This window comes from Eptatretus burgeri, chromosome 11 (genome assembly GCF_056783735.1).
Source record: "Eptatretus burgeri isolate ZD-2024b chromosome 11, Ebu_testis_v1, whole genome shotgun sequence".
In the NCBI taxonomy this organism is placed as follows: domain Eukaryota; kingdom Metazoa; phylum Chordata; class Myxini; order Myxiniformes; family Myxinidae; genus Eptatretus; species Eptatretus burgeri.
Window position 1 is genome coordinate 91,526,222 of NC_140971.1, and position 19,814 is coordinate 91,546,035.

The 19,814-nt window shown below is 42.6% G+C and overlaps 1 protein-coding gene across 2 annotated transcripts in view; it reads right to left on the reverse strand.

Moving 5' to 3' along the window:
* The window catches only part of LOC147017616 (proprotein convertase subtilisin/kexin type 6-like), a 141,759-nt gene extending 126,371 nt beyond the window's left edge, over positions 1-15,388 (reverse strand). Inside the window, exon 1 of one of the 2 annotated variants that reach the window (XM_085847373.1) lies at positions 14,926-15,388. In XM_085847373.1, coding sequence (XP_085703499.1) covers positions 14,926-15,102 — 177 coding nt within the window. In that variant the 5' untranslated portion in view covers positions 15,103-15,388. The remainder of the gene's footprint in view (positions 1-14,925) is intronic. The other variant, XM_085847374.1, reaches the window with a different exon arrangement.
* Between the last annotated feature and the right edge of the window lie 4,426 nt (positions 15,389-19,814).

Genomic DNA, 19,814 nt, shown 5'->3' on the forward strand with positions numbered 1-19,814 from the left:
TCGGGTGTTTAAAACCCACTACCAATCATTCCACGATTCAAGATGGCACTTTCAAAAGAGGGGAAGGACGCAACAAACGGGAAACATTTCACAAGGACATTTATTACACAAATAACACAAACAAGTAAGGGCAGTCATGCAATATGTACAGCAAGAAATGAAAGACGTTGCGACCGACTATAGCATTAAATGTACAGGCACTTAAACAGGTTTACGTCACGGACTGGCGCCACAAACACACATACAAAAGCCCAAAGAAAAGAAAACCTCCCTTCTGCGGCCGGTGAACCCTCTCCGGCACTCTCCTCGTCTGCACGTGCAGGTCCACCACAAACCGCCTGCGGTGCCTCCCGTCCGCGTCTCCGAGGCATCCCCCGGACTCGCCACCGGCCCGCGCCTTCACCGACAGGTCGCTCAACGCCAAGACGAGAGGGAGGGAGAGAGAACTCGACCTCGACGACAAAGAAAGAGAGAGAGAGCCAGCACGACCCCGACAGAGAGGATGACGTCGACGACCCAGACAAAAAAAAGGACTTGACCTCGACCACCAAGAGAGACTGAGCCCCGCGTGCGGTCTGCCTTATATAGCGCGGGGCTCCGCCCTTCGTTCCTCCCCGTTTTTGGCTCCGCCTCCCTTCGAGAAGGTTCCCGAAAAGGGGCGTTCCCTCACCCCGACTGCCTCATGCCGTGCATCCACCAATCGGCAGCGAGCTGCCCTCCCCCTTCCCTTCACACCAAGTGCGTTGAAAATAGGTGGGAAAAAACCCCACAGGCCTCACAAGAGCTTTTGTTCTGCCAATCCTTCTCGGACGGTTTCCGACGCAGAAACCGTCATACCGTTGGCCGCGGAGGATGGCGTTCGTGAGCGGGCGTAGTGGCGAAGATGGTGGTGATTGTTGTGGGGGTGGTGTGAGCGTGGTGGGCGTTGTGGCGTAGTTGGCGGCGGTTGTTGTTTGCGTGGAGGTTTGTTGCAATGGTGGCTCAAAATAACGATATATAAAGAAAAACAGCTATCTCAAAGGGTCGCAGCCCGGTGAACACGAAGGATCCCCTTTAAACAACGGTGGGGACCTATCTGCACATAAATTTAGCATCATAACTGATCTAAGGACCCTTTATGGTGTATTGCGAATTTCCACAGCTGTAACAATACATATACAGTATAATATTCTGTGGGAAGTATCTAGTTAAATACCAACATTTATTTTTCGTAATGAAAATAATAATTAATATTTTTTAAACAACTTGATCATTACATCGATCGCATTTTAATTTAGCAGTGCGGACTCCAAATGACCCACATTTTAGATCAGTGGTTACTGAACTTAACAAATCTTTCTTTGGCTCTTGAACTTGATTACAAAACCATGAGTATCATCCCAGCTGCTCCACCTGTGAATCATTACTTCATAGGTTATGTATCCCCTTAAATGTGACATAAACTGGCTGAGGGTATGACTGTACCACTGATGCAATGCCCCCTATTACCAGTACACTGGTTCTCATTTCACCGACCTTGAAACGATGACAGGCTGAGTCAACCCCACCTGGAGTTAATCCAACGACCAACGGGGCTCAAACTCAGGACCCTAAGATCCCAAGCCAGCCACCCTAACCGCTAAGCCAACACCACGCTTTCACTAGATGTCCCATCTGATGGAACTTGCTCGTGAACATTACATTTGTCACTTCTTGCCAAATAATAGGTATTTGATTGGTACTTTGTCCAAATTCCTGCTTCTTTGTTTACTAATCAGGCCAACACTGATCTTCACAGTTTCAGATCACAGACTATGAGTTACCTTTGTCAGTATGATGTCTTACATATGACCTTCTACTAACCTGTACCATACTCTTTACAAAGTGTTGGTGCTGCCGAAGCAGTTTCTTGGCAAAGGTTATACTGGGTGGTTTGCCATCCCAGTGGCGTTTGTCCATGCACTATCCTTTTAAATCGTGAATGTTAATCAAGGAAGCAGCATGTACCATTTTAGCTCACCTGGACTTTAGTCTGGTGAGTTTATGCAATCGAGCAGCGTCTGCAGGTGAGTGACTCACTCAGTCAGTCCGTAAACACCAGTCATTATCGCTTGAACCAAACAAACGATTTTGATGAAACTTGGCCATGAGCTTCACATCTGATGCCCAACGAAGGTGTATTGATCACATCAAAATCTGCACTCATTAAAGGTGTCTACGGAGTGGAGGGGGGGGGGGTGGTGTTGACCTCCAAAATAGGTATTTGCTCTCCTCTCCAAAAGTACTCACACAATTTCAATGAAACTCGACCACAACCTTCATTACCTGTGATGTACTAAAGTGTATCGAACGCATCAAAATCTGCACTCATTAAAAGGGCTTAGGAGAGTCTGAGGAGGGGGTGGGGGGGAGGGTTGAGTGACTGTTGCTCCTGATCCAGGTGAGCTTCAGGACGTGCAGTCCTATTTTTTAAGTGATTCGTCACAATTCAGAGAAAGGGCCAAAAACGATATATAGTATAATATTTAAAAAAGTTGTGGACAGATTCGGACAAAACATGGTATATGAGTTGGTTAGGTGACAAGAACAAGCTGATTAGATTTATGTTCAGGTCCAGATGTAGATCTGGCCTATCAGAGGGATACAAAACTAAAATTGTTCACCCTGGGGAAGGGGGGGGCATCAGGAGAAGGGGTTGAAAAGAAGAGAAGGGAATATGAGGGAGAAGGTGAGTATATGTTGGTTTGGGGAACACGAAGCACAATAACTGAACTGATTGTTTTTTCTTTTCTTTTGTTTTTTTAAACTGTTGCGGAGCTAAGTTCTGCCACGGACGGATTGAGGTTCTGGAACAGCGCTTGCTCCGGTGCACTCCGACACCACTACACCACGTCTCACCATCATGAGCATACCAAGTGTGTGTGCTCTACTGAGTGCCGTTCTAGTTTAGTACCATGTGGTAAGGGCTGGCAGAATGGCCTAGAGGTAGACACACTCACCTCTAAGCTGTCTAGCATGGGTTCCAATCCCAAACCAGCTATAAACTGCCATCCTGGTGTTTTACATGCAGGGTGATTCATCGATATGTGTGTGCCGTCCCTCGGATGGACATTAAACTGGGCATCCCATTTATCGGCATTAATCTTTTAGTTGTTTTCTTTCACATTAGTTGGTGTCTTTCTTGGAGTTGATGAAAGAAGATAAAGCTTTATGGCCAGATAAACAGCCAAGAGTGTTGAAGGAGATGGCAGAGCAGATAGGCATGATGTTGACATATAACAACATGAGTCCATGTCATTGATGACAATGCTCCGGTGCACTCCAGCACCACGACACCCCTGACTACAGGCCTACCTTTGCTCATACAACATAATAGCCATTCTTCACGCAAACAACCACATCACTGATCCACCCAGACTTCAAGTAGTTGTGGGCATCCAAAGTGTTCCATGCCTTTACACCTTCTATGGTGTAAATACTTTAAAGAAAGACAAGATAATTCACTAAATCTGGTTATAACATGGTTGGAAAGTTTGTTTTGTTTCCGGACCTTGTTGATTTCGGGAATTCATTCGGGTCTGTGTTCACAATTTCTCTTTATTCATTCATCATTTTATAATTCTCTTTATTCATTCAAATTCTTGCTTTTTCTTCTCTATCATCTCTTTTGCTCTCTATTCCTCTCTTTCCTTTTCTATCTCTCTAAGGAGAAGTGAAATCTTGCAGTAATAATTTCTCTAAGGCTCCCTTGGCTGCACCTGAAGTGGTTTGAGGGTTGAGGAGTCGTGGATGAAACCCGAATCCTGTCCAGGTTCCTCCTGATGACTCCATCAGGTTCCTTCTTGGTCTTCTGTTTCATTGTCTATACCCTGTATTGTTCTAATATCGCTCCCTAGACAGTGTCCAACATATTGACATACCCCAGCTTCAGGACAAGCTTTGACCCTGATTATTTGGCCATGAAAGCACAATAACTCAACCGATCGTGAATGTGGGTGTTTTTTTTGTTTGTTTTTGTTTTTATTGTTGCGGAGCTAAATTCCACCTCGGATGGATTGAGGTGCCGGAGCGGCGCCCCAGCACCACTACCCAACTGCTCATGCACCTTCATGGAAAAAGGACGCAAACATTTCAATATTATCCGTTTTTCACGTGTTGTGTGATGTGAAAGTTTTCAGACATGCCAAAAATGTACTGGAAACGCATCTTAACATGCGCTGCAGGCAACACCAACCTTCATAACTTCTGCAAAACACAATATAAACTTTGATCCTATTCTCTCCAAGAATGATAAACTTTCTTTGGAGATGAATAAAGACTCATTTTTAAATACTTACATTTCGAAGTTATGAGACTTACTGTACGTAATTCCTGTAAACTGCTATCTACAGATTACATAGCACAAATGGCAGGATTTTTGACTGAACTGTACTGCTCTCTTCCTGATAAATTTCTCCTTCTCTCCCCACCCTTCTCCACACCAACCTTCTATCCCACCCTGACCTCTCCCCTCCATCCCACTCCTCCCCCACACCATCGGAGGTAATTTGAAGATGGACACGAAAAAGTTTGTTAACGTGACGCTGTCACTGCTCGGCTATAATGTCATATTCTTGTTATTTAATCATGAAAATATCAGAGGAAGCAGTACAAAGTACACTCCCATGATTATGTCAAAACAATCATTATCATCCTTCTCAGCTAAAGCATTTTTACATTTGTCAGTAACTTTGTTTCCCTTGCAGTTCATTGTGATTCCTCCCCCCCCCCCACCCCCAGGAACCTTCTCCCTCACCTCTTTTCATTTGTTCGTTGTCGGTTGGTTTGTTCCTTTTCTGTTTCATTCCCACATTCCCTTTTCTCTTCATGCTGGGTTTCATTCAGCTTGTTCACCCCCAGTTGTAAAAACTCACCATGTCAAGCCATCCTGCCATTTTCACTACCAACCACTACTTGGTAAGCATGCCCCAGTAAGACCTGCAGCTGAACATTCTGTGATTGGTTTGGAATATCTTGAATTTCAGCAAAACATTACATGTGACAGTATTTTCTTTATCGACGCCAAATTTATTTGATCGACAATTACAGGTAGCTCACAAAGCTTGGCCACCACCCTAGTAGTCTCAGTTGGTCAACAAAATCTCATGTTTGTGAAAAATATGTCAAAAGTCAGAGAAATGAATAACTAAGTTTGCGAGCATTCCCATTGAAAAGCTCTTTGTTGGTCGAATTTAACAGCACGGATAAATAACACCAAAGAAACTGCTTCCATTCATGAAGATCAGCAGTCAATCAGATTGCAGTTTGAGTGTAACATCACCTTTATACTTTGGACCTAATCCGCCAAATCAAATGGGACATTCCTTTAGCAGTCCAAGCTTTTCCATGCTGGTCTCGGAATGCACCAAAAGTGCAAGGGCTCATTTATACCCAAGGTGGCAGCGATTAAATTCAGTCCATGCCAACGTCATCTTTCACAATTTGGTCTAAAGATGAACCCAGCTCCAAAAACCACTGTCAAAAGAAATCACAATGGCATGTCAGATCTCGGTTACGCAGCAAAATGAGTGTCGGTTTGTCTTTTTAATGGACCAAGTGTAGAATATAATGGACCAAGTACCAAGTATTGGTAAAACAGCAAAGAAACACGGTTTTTGTAAAAAAAATTATTGGATAATAACTTGTATGATGGCTCATTCGTTGCTGCTTGTCTTCAAGTTCGACACCATGAATGGACTCGAGGTTTGATTCCTGAGGCACAGGATCATACTACTAACTGCCGTGTTATTGATAGAATAGGGGGTGTTTCAGAGAACAAGCTGTCGTCCGGAAAAGATGAAAATCCGGTTGTCCTCCATGCCAAGAGTTGCTTGTTGATGTTAAAGAAACCTTGACAACTTCAAACAATGCATTTAGCTAAACAAGTCCATTTAGCAAAACACTAGGCAACTATCAAGTGCCATAAATAATTCCCAGCAGTTTCATGTTTACCGCTGACATTTGATGGTTGTCCACTGTACAAAAGCCCATTGTAACAGACGTTCTGTTTATCCTGTCATCCATACTTGTACGGCATGTAGCTACCTGCCTTGCTATGCATTCCAGCCTCTCACTCTTTCTTTCACCACCTGCATTGCTGCTATCATTGTGTTTACTGGGTTCCCAAGTAGAATGGCCCCTGTGTTTCAATGAAGGTTTGTTGGTGGAAATTTGGAATTACAATGCTCAAACATGTGATAAAATCTCCTGCCAAAAGTCATGGTACACCCCTTTACAGTTTGTGAGAATCCTACATGTGTGTCTGATTTGTATAACTGTGAATATCATCAGCGGGAGAAATGGTCAGTCCGAAGAGTCTCATTGTTCACTTTCAGAGCGCCATATCAAAGGGAAAAGATCATGGAGTACCAGCAACGAATGACAACACAGCTGTTGGAGAGTGGGCACCTCCATCAGGATGGTTTCCACAGTTCTAACATTGTTAAAAATCAACCATGGAGAAGATTATCGTGAAGCGGAAGACTGGCCATTGGTCATGCAGGATATCTAAACCACATTCTCGAAAGGAAATAAATCACTGTGGTGGACTTTATCATCACATCAACAAAAGTTCCATCACAGTCCACCTCCTTTCTGGTCTTGCACCCTCTGCTTTTTCTGTGTTCTGCCCCACCCCCCAAAGGTTTCTGCATGGTGAATGCACCTTCTGCTATTAATCCAAAAATCCAGAATCACTGCTCATCTCCACTCTTTTGTTCCTCTTTTTTCCCCACCTGTGGAACCAACTTCCACATTCTCTTCAATCTCACTATTCCCCCCAGGTCTTCAAGACTGCTGTTCACCACAATCCCAGATCATCCCCCATCCAAAACCATGATCTTTTCTACTCACATTAACCCTCCCCAAGCCCACCTCTTTCCATGTGTACAGTTTTTTCCTTCCTGAGTTTTTTTGTTTTGTTTTAGATACAAAGTCAAGACCTGTGGAAGTCCAAGAACACAACAGATCAGATCAGGATGCAACAGAACAAAAGGAACAGCACAAAGAGAAGGGGGAAATGCCAACAGCAGGAACAAATTACAAAATAGATGGAGACGGACAAATAGGGATGTGGGTAACGATGAGGGGCAGGGGAGAATGCAGGGGGGTAGATAAGATGGATGCAGAAACAAACTCTCAGGAAGGAAAAACTGGAAAAAAATTGAGGGGGGCAGTAGTTCAGCCACCATTTGAGGAGAATGTTTATGATGAGTAAAGACGAGATGGGATGAATCTGTGCATAAGAGGGAGCAGATTTCTGTGGAAGAATTCCCAGGCTGAGTTAATATCAGGGTTCGGTAGATATAGGAGACCAGTCATGAAGTGTGATGGCTGCTTGTGGTCCCTGCCAGTTTGCCTGGGTGAATTACCAGACTTGCCGGCACTGAGGCTGTTCTCTGAGAATGGCGAGAGAGACGTTGACCTTCACAACTACATGATCAGATGAACCAATTGGAGCAGAGGAAGAGCATGAGACATTGGTGGGGAAGTTGGTCATGACCAAATGCAGAGAGGATGAGGATGCACCATTGACAGAAATCCATGTTGGAAAGTGTACGGATTGAGTCAGTCCCATGGAGTCAGAAAAATCCTTTGCTGACGTGTGATGGCTGGTGAGAGAGGTACCAACACCCAGCCAATTGACATGGTGACCATTGAAATTTCCACACATGAGGAAGAGAGAGTTGGGATGAGTGGTTAAAAGTTGCTCCATGTCATCTGACAGAGAGATGTAGATGAAGTCATCACTGTTTGGAGCCCGGTACAACACACTGACAAACATGAGGGAGGAATGGAGGAGAAGTTGCAGCTTGAGGTACTCCTGAGAGTTTGGGAGGTATAAGAACAGTACTGTACACCGAGAATAAGGAATGGAGTTATTTATGAACAGTGTGACTCCACTGCCAGGACGGGGTTCAGGTGGATCAAACTGGGAGGAAACAATAGCCAAGGAGAAACACTAAGGAGTCAGGGACATCCTGTGAGAATAAGGATTCTGTTAAACCCATGATGATCCTGTTAAACTGTTTAAATTCTGTTAAACCCATTAAACCCATGATGTTAAACCCATCCGGTTTATCGGCAGTGGCCTGCATTGAGAGATCTGTCAGGTTGGAGCAGAGGCCTCGGATGTTTGAGGTCTACAAAGTTAGTGAGAGGGGAAGAGGAGATGCTGGTACGATGCAGGAATGTGACAGCAGCAATGAAAGGGAGCGGGTTTGGGGGAACCTGGGTCCGTGAGAGGCTGGGACGAAGCTGGGAAGGTGCGGGGCTTGGGTGAAGCAGGGAGGGGTGAGGGGTGGCAGGAAAGCCTGGAGTTGGAGGGGTGGGGTGAAACTGAGAGGGGTCGGCATGATGGGGTAGATGGAGGAGAGGGTACTGGCATGTATGGGTTTGACACCGTGAATGGACGTGAAGGAGAATTGATTGTCATGTCCACAAAACCTCTGCAAAATGGACTTCTCAGGATTCCCAAACTGAATATACGGTGACAGACTTCATGGGTGGGGTGGTAGTAATATTTTCCATTGAAGATGCAGAGGAAAATGGAGCTGTAGGTACGAAAGGAGGCTAAATGAACTAGGCATTTAGGAGTGAAAAGGTTTTGGGAAGTAAGCCTTGTGAAAAAGAAGAGATTTGGTTGAATAAGAAGAATGAATGGGTTTGTCCTTGTGGAGTTGTATGGAGAGTGAAACACTAAGTAAAATACATTGTTTGAATCTTCTTTTTGTGTGTTATGAAGAGCTTTTGAAGGATGAAGCATTTTATTCAGTGAATATTCAGTTTGGGGATGTTGAAAAGGAGAAGGGATAGGCAATGAAGGAGTAACTTTGCATGGTAGATTGAGTTTGGTTTTTCCTGTTCTTTTTAAGGAGTTTTTTTATTGGAAGTGAAGAATACTTTTTTGTTGTTTGTATTTTTTTTTTTTGGAGCAAGGAGAGTAAAAGTATTGAGTTGAGGCATCAGAAGTAACAATTACTGTGAGAAAAGGAATGAAAATGAAGCACGTGCAGTGAAAAATGGAGGCAGAAGCAACAACCTGACAAGCCTAGCCCGACACGAGTAGGCTGAACTTTACGAGCGACAGGCGACACATTCAACAATTCAACACAAGGTACAGTTTGGCACAAAAAATTGAACGAAAACATGAGCAGCAATACAAATGAAAATAAAACACAACATATCTGGTCAAGAAAACATAGCTTTGTTGAGCTGGAGGAAGAAACTCATGAACCAGCAACACATGTGGAGCAACCCAAAACCAGATTTCCACAAATTTTGGGGAGTTTGCTTCTCTATCCATCTTGTCCACCCATGTGTCCTTCCCTACCCCTCATTTCCCCAAGTCTCTCTATATTTTATCCCTCAACCCCACTGTTGGTGTGCATCCCCCTCTCTTCCAATGTACCTTTTGTTCTGTTACATCCTGATATGTCATATTCTAGCTCCTCCATGAGCCTTGACTTTGTATATAACTCCATGATGCAATAATAATAAGGAGTGTCAAAATGCCAGGCAACCCTTACATTCCATGGAATATACCATTCAGTGAAGTAGATACACAAGCATTTCACCAATCTGTCAAATGCATGATATTACATTGGGGTGATGCATCCTTCAGATGCAGCACAGGACTACAGGTAATAAATATCACTGGCTGAGGGTGCAGCTGTGCCACTGATGCAATACCCCTATTGCCAGTGCACTCATATTACCTACCTTGGAAAGATGACAGGTTGAGTCAACCCCATATGGTGTTAATTCAACAGACAACAGGGGCTCACATTCAGGACCTTGAGATCCAAAGCTAACAGCCCTAACTGCAAAGCCAATACTAGGCTTAGGGGGTGATGCAATAGATGGGTATGCTGAGGTCCAAAACCTGGACCTCAAGTATTGTGGAATGAGAGGTCCATCCATCCATCCATCCATCCGGACCATGCTCTGCACAGAGCGTCGTTGTTGCTTAAGCAGTCTCCTAGGTTATTGTGCACAATCCGAGATGGGTCACACTCCAATGCAGGATGCCCAAATGGCTCAATCATCCCAGCAAGCTAGTACTCATTTTGCCAACCTCAGTAGGATGACAGGCTGAGTCAACCCTATCTGGCATTAATTCAACAGCCAAGCAGGATTTGAACTCAGGATCTTAAGATCCCAAGCCCACCACCCTAACCATGAAGCCAACACCAGGCTTAGGGGGTGATGCCTAAGACCCAAAACATGGACCTTAAGTATTGTGGAATGAGAGGTCCAGATACACTTTTTCCAGATCTGAAATGCCAATCTCAAGTTCAACAACAATAGCAACACAATCTGAAAGAATGAGAAGATAATGTGCTAGAAATTAAGGAGAATCCCACCTCCATCCTATCAACAACTGGAATATAATATGTGAGAGTAAGGATGAGAACACAGGGAGGCCGTATAAGATATTGTCGTGACAGAGGCATGGTTAATACTGTTCCTCTTAGTCGGAGGTCTTATAAATGCTTCCATGGATTTCACAACGGTGCTTAAACTGTGTTAAAAGTTATTGGGATTCCTCAAGGTTCACCCAATGTAGTCGAAACTGGTGGTATTTGCACAGGAAGGCAGGAAAATGGGAAAACGTTCCTTTGCAATTGAAATGTTTCATGAAAGATATGAGGGAGTGGAAAGATGAGATGCTAATAATAAATAAGCGGGACAGACCAGGCGCTCAAAAGATAAATGAGAAGGGAGACACACACTTATATGCAATGAAAAGAAATAAAGCCAAATCCAACTATGGCATCACGGGTAAATACCGGAAGTCACACAATAGGGAATGAGCGAGGCTTGAGGCAATGCACAAGCTGGTTGTGGGTCCAGTATGGCCTGAGCTGTTTGTCGGTCCATGTCAACTGGTGATGCACAGAGGCTGGTGCAGAATCAGGTGGGAGGATGGCTACAACAGAAATCTACAATTTCAACTCCAAAACAAGAACTGCTGCACTCAGGCATGATTATGGCCTTGGTATACTTTGTCCCGCCTTTTTAGTGGTGTGTCCTGCTCATTGGCTCTCCGCTTCTGTGGGCCTGCCTTTTCTGGGTCTACCCACCCCACGGGGAAGTCCCCGCCCCCCTAAAAAAAAATCTCACCACCATGGCCTGCGGTATGACGGTCAAATGGTCCATGCTGATTCCTCCGAAAGCACAATGTGCTTTCCATTGGTGCTTTTGTGCCCAAGTCCTCACCCAGCCTCGCTCAAAAACAGGAGCTTTTGCACAACAAACATACTCTACACTGTCTTAAAGAGAACACTCACTGAATCCCCAGCACACTTTTAGCAAGACAACTCACTCTGACAATTCTCCCCGTTTAGAAGAGTAGACCTAATCTAAGATTCACAGTCACATGTTCCATGCTATTCTTACACAATCTAGCTATGGATTGCTCCCCCCTCCTCATTTCCATGTAGCAATATTGAATAGATAAATATGTAGGATTGTTATAATGCATTCTCAATAAATGCATATGTCCCATGACTCCTGGTAGGATAGTGTCATTAAACATTGCAATCAAAGTCAAATAATATAAAAGCGAAACTCCACACAGCATTCAAAATATTTTTGGATCAGGCTACATTTCATAACAATAGCAGAACAGAATAAAACAAATAAAGATTATCAGAACAGAAAGAAGACAACCCAAAAATAAAGCATGAACAAACATTGTTTCTGAAAGAAAACGTAGATTAAGATGGATGTGTTATGCGTGGGAAAGGCACCGTTCAAATTTCAAACTCAGCAGATGACACTCAGCGAAAGTACCGGTCTGACTCTCTCATTAAAAAAAATTCTGAATTTTATACAGAAACAACTTTTTGTGTAAACTAATCCTCCAATACGAATGCCGTAATGTAAAACTATAAAGCAACTTGTAATCGATGTAATAATCGACAAAATCGATGTAATTAAAGCTGTAGGTCTCACCATTTTTGGACTCGCAGAAATAACTTCAATTTTCATGAGAAATTTAAATATTTTTACTAATAATGTGGATCAATACAAAACTATTATAGTTTCCAGTTATCATAATCAAAATTTTTAATCTGTATAATTATGAAGCAAAAGCATTCAGAGAATATCAGCGTCCAAAGATTTTATGCCACAACACAGCAAGAGCTTCTTAATCATCTACCCACCATCATTGTGATCTGTTTACAGTACATCCTATCCAACTGTAAGGGCATATGTACTTTCAAATAAATTGTTCGGATATTACGAGGCAATGGACAAAACTTCCACCAAACTTGCGTACCTAATAAATAAATGACTGAAGCAGAATACAATGCTGCAAATAAGCCTCCATATCCCTCAGTAATAACTCCATAATGAGATGTTCTCAAAATATTATACAAGATAAGTGATTGTTATTATTATTATTATTAAATTATTAATATTGCTGTCTGCACATGATTCAGTTTGCATAATTTAGAAAATCAACATAGTGTGTTCGTTTAGTAAATTCATCATTAAACGCATAACGAATAAATATTTGCTGAAAATAGAAAAAAAAATCACTGGGACCTTGGTAAAGTAATCACTGATCTTGGTAAAGTAATCACTTATCTTGTTAAGTGCATATACTACATTGAAACTTTGAAATTCACAAGACTTGCAACGAAACAATGCAAAGTTGTCATATCTTTCAATTTACAATTCCTCTTGAAGAGCAAATTCGCAAGATAACTTAGAGACTGCATATGAAATCTGAACTTACAAGAGAAAGATGACATTACTACGTAAGTTAGAACGAGTTTAGAGTTGAGATCACAGATTGTAATTTTTTTTTTTAGTACTGACGGAGATGCATAGAAAGAAGAAATTTAATCTGCAAGTTAAAAACAGCAGATTCATGTGGAGCCACACTTGGCAGGTCGAACCATCTGGCTTGCAGGTGGAACCACAGCTTTGTGTATTAAACCAGGGTTTGGAGATTCAACCTGGCTTTGAAAATTAAATCCGGGTTTGCACATTAAACCAGGGGTTGTAGAATAAACCAGGGTTTAGAGATTAAACCTGGCTTTGCAAATTCAGCCTGAGTTTTCACATTAAATCTGGATTTGTATATTAAACCAGGGTTTTGAGATTAAACCTGGATTTGTAAATTAAGCCTGTGTTTTCACATTAAATCGGGATTTGGAAATTAAACAAGGGTTTGTACATTAAACATGGTTTCCAAATTAAATAAAATAGTAAAGCAAATAGGGTTTTAGGTTTATTCTTTGGGGGATCATTTATAAATCAAAAGAGGTGGTATTTACATTGTACAGGAGTTGAGTGAGGGCCACATCTAGAATATTGTGTACAGTTTTGGTCACCACAGTTCCGGAAGGACATAGATGCCATAGGGAGGGTTCAGCGCAGGGCTACTACATTGATTCCGGGCCGAGCTAGACTCAGCTATGATGAGCGGCTGAAGGAGACAGGGCTTTGTACACTAGAAAGGAGGTGGTTATGAGGAGATATGATGGAGGTGCTTAAGATAATGAAAGGTAGAGATAAAATAAGTGCAGATGAATTATTCAACAACGTAGACAGTGATAGGACTAGGGGCCATCGTCTGAGAGTAAAGAAAAGGAGAGTTAAGTCGGTAGCAAGGCAGGGGACTTTCACTCAAAGAGTAGTTAAAGCATGGAATGGCCTCCCTGGAAAGGTAGTGGCACCAGAAGAAGTAGATAAGTTTAAATTAGAATTAGATAGGTACCTGGAAGTTATGGAGATAAAGGGTATGGGGATGTTGATAGGACTTTTAGGTAGTGTGAGTATTGATGGGTGATTGTGTGCATGTATTTGTATGGAGTGCTGTTGGTCAAGGGGGGTTGTGGTTGATGTGGTTTTTTTTTGTTTTTAACCAAGCCCATGCCCCCTCCCCTGAGGGGAGGCAAAAAGAAAGACAAAAACTACCAAACTAAATTTTTTTTTATTTAATTGATTACATTTATTTTTTTTTTGCATTTTCTTCATTGGATCTTGTGTAGATGGGTTGGTGTGGTGTTCGTGCAGGCATGATGGGCTGAATGGCCCCCACCTGTGTTAGATTTCCTTGTATTTCCTTGTAAATCTGGGTTTGTAAATTAAACTTCGGTTTGTACATTAAACGTCGTTTTGCAAATTAAATCCGGATTTGTACATTAAACCAGGGTTTGGAGATCAAACCTGGGTTTGCAAACTAAATCCAGGTTTGTAAATTAAACCAGCGTTAGTCCATTAAACCTGGGTTTGTAAGTTAAACCTGTGTATATCAAACGTGGGTTTGGAAATGAAACCTGGATTAGTACATTAAACCTGGGTTTGTAAGTTAAACCTGTGTATATCATACCTGGGTTTGGAAATGAAACCTGGGTTTGCAAATTAAATATGGGTTTACAGCTAAAACCTGGGATTTAGAGCTGAAACAGGGGGTTTGTAAATTAAACCTGGATTTCTGTATTAAACCTGGGTTTACAGCTTAAACGGAGATTTGTGGCTTATACCTGGGTTTTGAAATTAACCCTGGATTTCTACATTAAACTTGGGTTTGCAAATTAAATCTTACAACTTAAACCAGGGTTTGTGGATCAAACCTGGGTTTGTAAGTTAAACCTGTCTTTGTAAATTATATCTGGGTTTACAGCTTAAATCTTGGTTTGTAAGTTAAACATAGGGTTGCATCTTAAACCAGGGTCTGCAAATTACACTGGGATTTGCAAATTAAACCTGGATTTGCAGATTAATCCAATGCTTGTATGTTAAAATAGAGTTTTCAAACTAATAAGTTTATAAGTGCCAAACTTCCAATCCAGTTTAGGAAGTGTACAGTATATTATCTCCCTGGTTCTGCAGTTTAGCCACAGACGTGTGATAAGCCCCAAACTGAGGCAGGTTTTTGATGCTCACCTGGCCCAGGTTGGTGAATCCGAACTTGGCTGCGATGCTTTCGGCCTCCGCAGAACCCCCTTCCACTCGCACGGCCCAGTGGTTAGTGAAGAGCGGCGAGAACTGGTTGGAGAGCACGGAGCCTGGAACGAGAGCCAAAGCCAAGACGAGCAAGAGCATCGAGAGACCGAGAAGCATGACGAGTCGTCTCCTGATCTGCCCTCAGCACTGTCCCTTCCTGCACCCTGTCCTGCTTTCTAAATCCAACTCTCTTGTGCTCTTTTTCTTCTTTTTTCCCCCGTCTCTCACCCGCTGTTTCACTCTTCTAACTTACGTTCGCACTTCCGAGCCGCTGTGATGACTTACTCACCATCTATTTTCCTTTCACACAAACTCAGTCAATTCTTTTGCTCTCTCCTAGCTCTCTCTATCGCTTTACTCGCGGGGTTGAAGGGCCAGAAAGTTGAAAGAATGGGAGTGGGCGTGGCGTGGGCGGAGAAAGGATGGGAAATAGGCGGGAATTGATACGGGTTACGAATGGAAGTTGAAATTGAACAGGATTGAAGACAATGGTGACAATATGGAAGGAAACAATGCAACTTTATCTCTGTTTAGGCAAACACGAAGGGAAAAAATATTTCGATGTAATACAAATGTTGTGAGAGACAGAAACAGTTTTGGGTTTGTGGATGGATTCTGGAGATCATTTTACTCGGGAGTTTATCTCAGCAACGTATTAATACGAACCACCACCCAAAAGGTGGGATGAAGGTAAATCACCGGCAACAAAAATTGATTTATAACAACTGCATTCGATTTTTTTTTTCATCCTTACTTGTGTGCTTGAGAAGCTTTTTGAAACGCTTAATCCTCATCAACTCAAGATGATATAAGGGGTCATCTATGAATTACGTACGCAGCAATGGCACTCAGCTGACTTTTGTGAGAAACTTGCGCAGAATCTCTTAAACATGGGGGAAAAAACCCCAAACACCATAGTAATCTTTCTTGAATTATATTTTCAGGTTAGTCTATCAATTACGTCATCATTGTTAATTTTAAGACTTTTTGTTCTCATGAATTTACATACAAGGATGTGTAGAAATATATAGCCTACATATGTTGACGAGTCATCAAGAGACAGCATAGACAGAAATGCGCAACACTGAGGCTCCCGAACATGTACCACGTGCAATACCAATAGCAGTTAACATATTGTTGCAGTTCTGCGAAACCGGCACTCCCACAAGGCAAAGGCACACAACATAATGTATAGCGGTTCCTGAGATAGTTATTTCATTTGTATTCGTTTTAGATAGCCCTTCCCTTATGTGTAGTGGGTTTATGGGACAATATGCATTGTGAGGGCTTTAGGTTGTGTTTTTCTTTCCATTCTTCACCCATCTTTCATTCTTTACATTATTTAGCTTGGCTGCACCCATGAACCTCTCCTTCCTTCATGCATGCACACCAAGGACCATAGCAACAGGGGCACGTCTGTTCCCCTTCAAATCATGCGCCATTATCCAACAGACGTTACACCTCAGACTTAACCAGACTCAAACCCCCAACAATGCAGTATTCCGTAGACCATCACAATGCTTTTATAAGAATCACCACACCATCAGACAACAACCTAAACTTAGTTACCTTCACCATTAACAGTCACAACAAATGACCAACGATCTCCATCACGAATCACCACACTACAACTGCAATGCCACACGACCGCTGCCATTGCTCAACCACCGTCACCACTGACGTTCACCACCTCCCTTGTGACCGGCAGAAGATGGGAGAGCCCAACACAACATCGTAGATTCCAGTGTCTACCTTGGGACACGAGCATGCGCGAGACTCCTTTCAAAGTCATTTGGATAACCACAGCACTCTGCTAAATTACGGCCCTCATTGGGTGTTCAGCGCATGTTCATGACCGGAGAGCACAACCGAATATCCCGGCACCATGTTAATCTCAGAGATGGCTTGCGTGACAGAGCGCGGAGCGACTGAGGCCATTTCCGCTGCCGAATCTTCGCATGGGCAGAGCCAGCGTTGGGGTAATCATCCATACACCACTGAGGGTGCTGGAAAACACCCATTTCTCCACCTGATCCGCTACCAAGCACTGCCCCCACCAGGGAATTATAAAGAAGGGCCTGGTTCTCTGGCTGCGCATTCTTCTGATTATTGTTGTTCTTCTTATTCTTCTTGGGGCACGGTCCAGTGAACAACAGAGCTTAACAGAATGAATGGAATGGAGCCCATGAAGTGGAGTACGGAACAAGCGGGAAAGCCAGACGCCAGACTGGGTACAGTTTAGATAACCCTTCACATTTACACGTACAGACCTCTTTACATTCCAGTTTAGGCCTATTTTCTCACACGTTCTTTGCTATTTCCATTCCCCCTTGATCCACGTCTTTGCACCTTCCTCTCCGCACTTCACCTGCATATCACTGCACCCCTCACCACACCTCCTTCTGACCACACACCATAGACACCCTCAGTTTGCCTCCCCTTCCCCCTCCTCAGTGACTGGGTTTGCGTTGGTCCATCGACCTCGCTTAGTAACAGACATCGAAACCACCTCAAACTTTCTCTCTTTCTCTGTACTATTCTAATTTCCTCAGGGAATAATTCTGATGGCTCTCGTTTTATTAGCATAATTAAGATTGTAGAAGTTTTAGAGTCGGGATAACGCTGCACTGTCTCTCTCGTATTTGTAAATAATTGTTTTTATTTTGTTGCACCTCACCAATCCTTGCTTTCCCTGCTGTACGGATCTTTTGTATTAAAGACTTTGCTTGTGTGTACACATTCCTTTCCTTGCCCTTGCTGCAATAAATTGTTTGCATTATAAATGTACCCATTTCATAATGTATTTTCCTGCATTGGTCCAGCATAGTCCACATGTAGTATCAGCTAGGAAGCCACCGATTGGCTCGACACATTAATGTGTGCGTACTTGGCAGCTCCGCTCACTGCGCCTGAACAGGTATGATAAGACAAGTACGCATCGAGGGCACGATCCTCCCTTGATATCGTCGTCCAAAGGTAAGGTAACCATGTGAAGTAGTGACACCCTGCCAGGATTGGTGGTACCAATTGACGTTCATGGTTCCTTAACAACCCACCAGATTGTGGGGTTACCTGTGCTCGGTGGCCTCAGGGCCGGGAATTCAGGAAGAACTTGAGTGCTTCTCCTCGTGGTGAACCTTGAAACTGGGGTCATAACAATATAAATAACAAACCCCAATCACGTCTCTCAACCTCAATTGTCAAAACCAGTTTGCCGGCTGAGGGGGTATGCAGTTCGGGATTCTCATGTATGTACTACTTGTGAATGTCTGCAGCTATAGAGGAACCCGGGAGTGTTTGAAACGACAAAGGGCTTACCTTGCGTAGGTTTTCTTGGTTGCTTTATGCAGCTTTCTTTGGCTGGAAGAGCATGGGGGTTAATTTAGGGAAATTAGAGTCACCTGGAGTAATTGCTTAGGTGAGAGCTGATTGATTATTCCCTACAATTAGGGGTGAGAGATCTTGTTTTGTGGCATATATATATATATATATATATATATATATATATATATATATATATATATATATATATATATATATATATATATATATATATATATATATATATATATATATATATATATATATATGTCACAATTCCGCTTTAAATTATATGATTCAGGGCTATCTATTTAATACGTCTGAAAAATGGTGGAATTGCAGATGACCAAACTTCACAGAACTTGCCCCACCCCCTCCACCTATCCTTGTAAATCTTTCTGTACACCTCCATTCCCCTCTGTACACCCCCATTCCCCTCTACCCTTATATGACTTCCCTCCCCTTCTTCCTTCTTTACTCCAACCTCACTTCACTTCTCTTGACACTTAAATGTTACTTCATCTGTCCTCTCTCTCTCTCTAGGTCTATATCTCTCTCGTGCCCCTTCCCCTCCTGACTCCTTCTCTCCCATGTATTATATATGAAATATCAATGGCTCCTGAATTTACTTACGTTACAATTGAATGAACCTCGTGAACATGCAGTATATCCATTTTAAATACAATCCACAACAGGTGGCTATATTCCAAGCTCAAATTATTATTTTTGTGATTGATAACAAGGGACATTTTACATCCACACCTGCAGACAGAACCAACAACCAGCTTAACGACTTCTGATCGAAAGGGGGAACGATATTCGTTTCAAACCAGTGCATAGTCACTCAGCACTATTCTAGATGTAAGATAATACCCAGGACCAAATTAATAGCTCAAACTCAAAAGCACAACCAACTGAACTGTTCAAAAATTTATTTTCATGTGTAAAATGAAGGACCGATGTCTTGATTTTGTGATATAATCATAGGTAATTGAAACTTACACAGTTTGCGGCTATGTGGATACTATTGAAGTTTGTTATGAATCTCAGGCGTTAAACTTTATCAGTGTAGCACTGTCATGGAAGAAAAAAAAAATAAACATCAAAAGCTCAGAAGGTTAGATTTTGAGAACAGCAGGTCTTGGAGAGAGCCCAAAACCCAACGTGATGTGACAATTAGACAGGTGGAAAGACTGTGTAGGGGGTAATCACAATGTGAGTAACAGTAAGTATGTGTTGTGAGCCTTGCCCCGAGTAAGACACGTCACCTCGACAGGTGAAAATTAAAAAAAAACAAAAAAAGCAATATGCTTGTCATATCTGATTGACAGCAGCCCAAGGGTTCATGTTGAGACACAGGATCCAAAGTCTGAAAGGCCCATTTATAGCTATTTGATCCCCAAACCCCTCTCACCCACATTTCAACTTCTACCATCTTCACTTTCCAGTCCAACTCTTCTCTCAGTTCTCCTCTCACTCTTCCATCACCTCTCTTCCAGCTGCGTCCA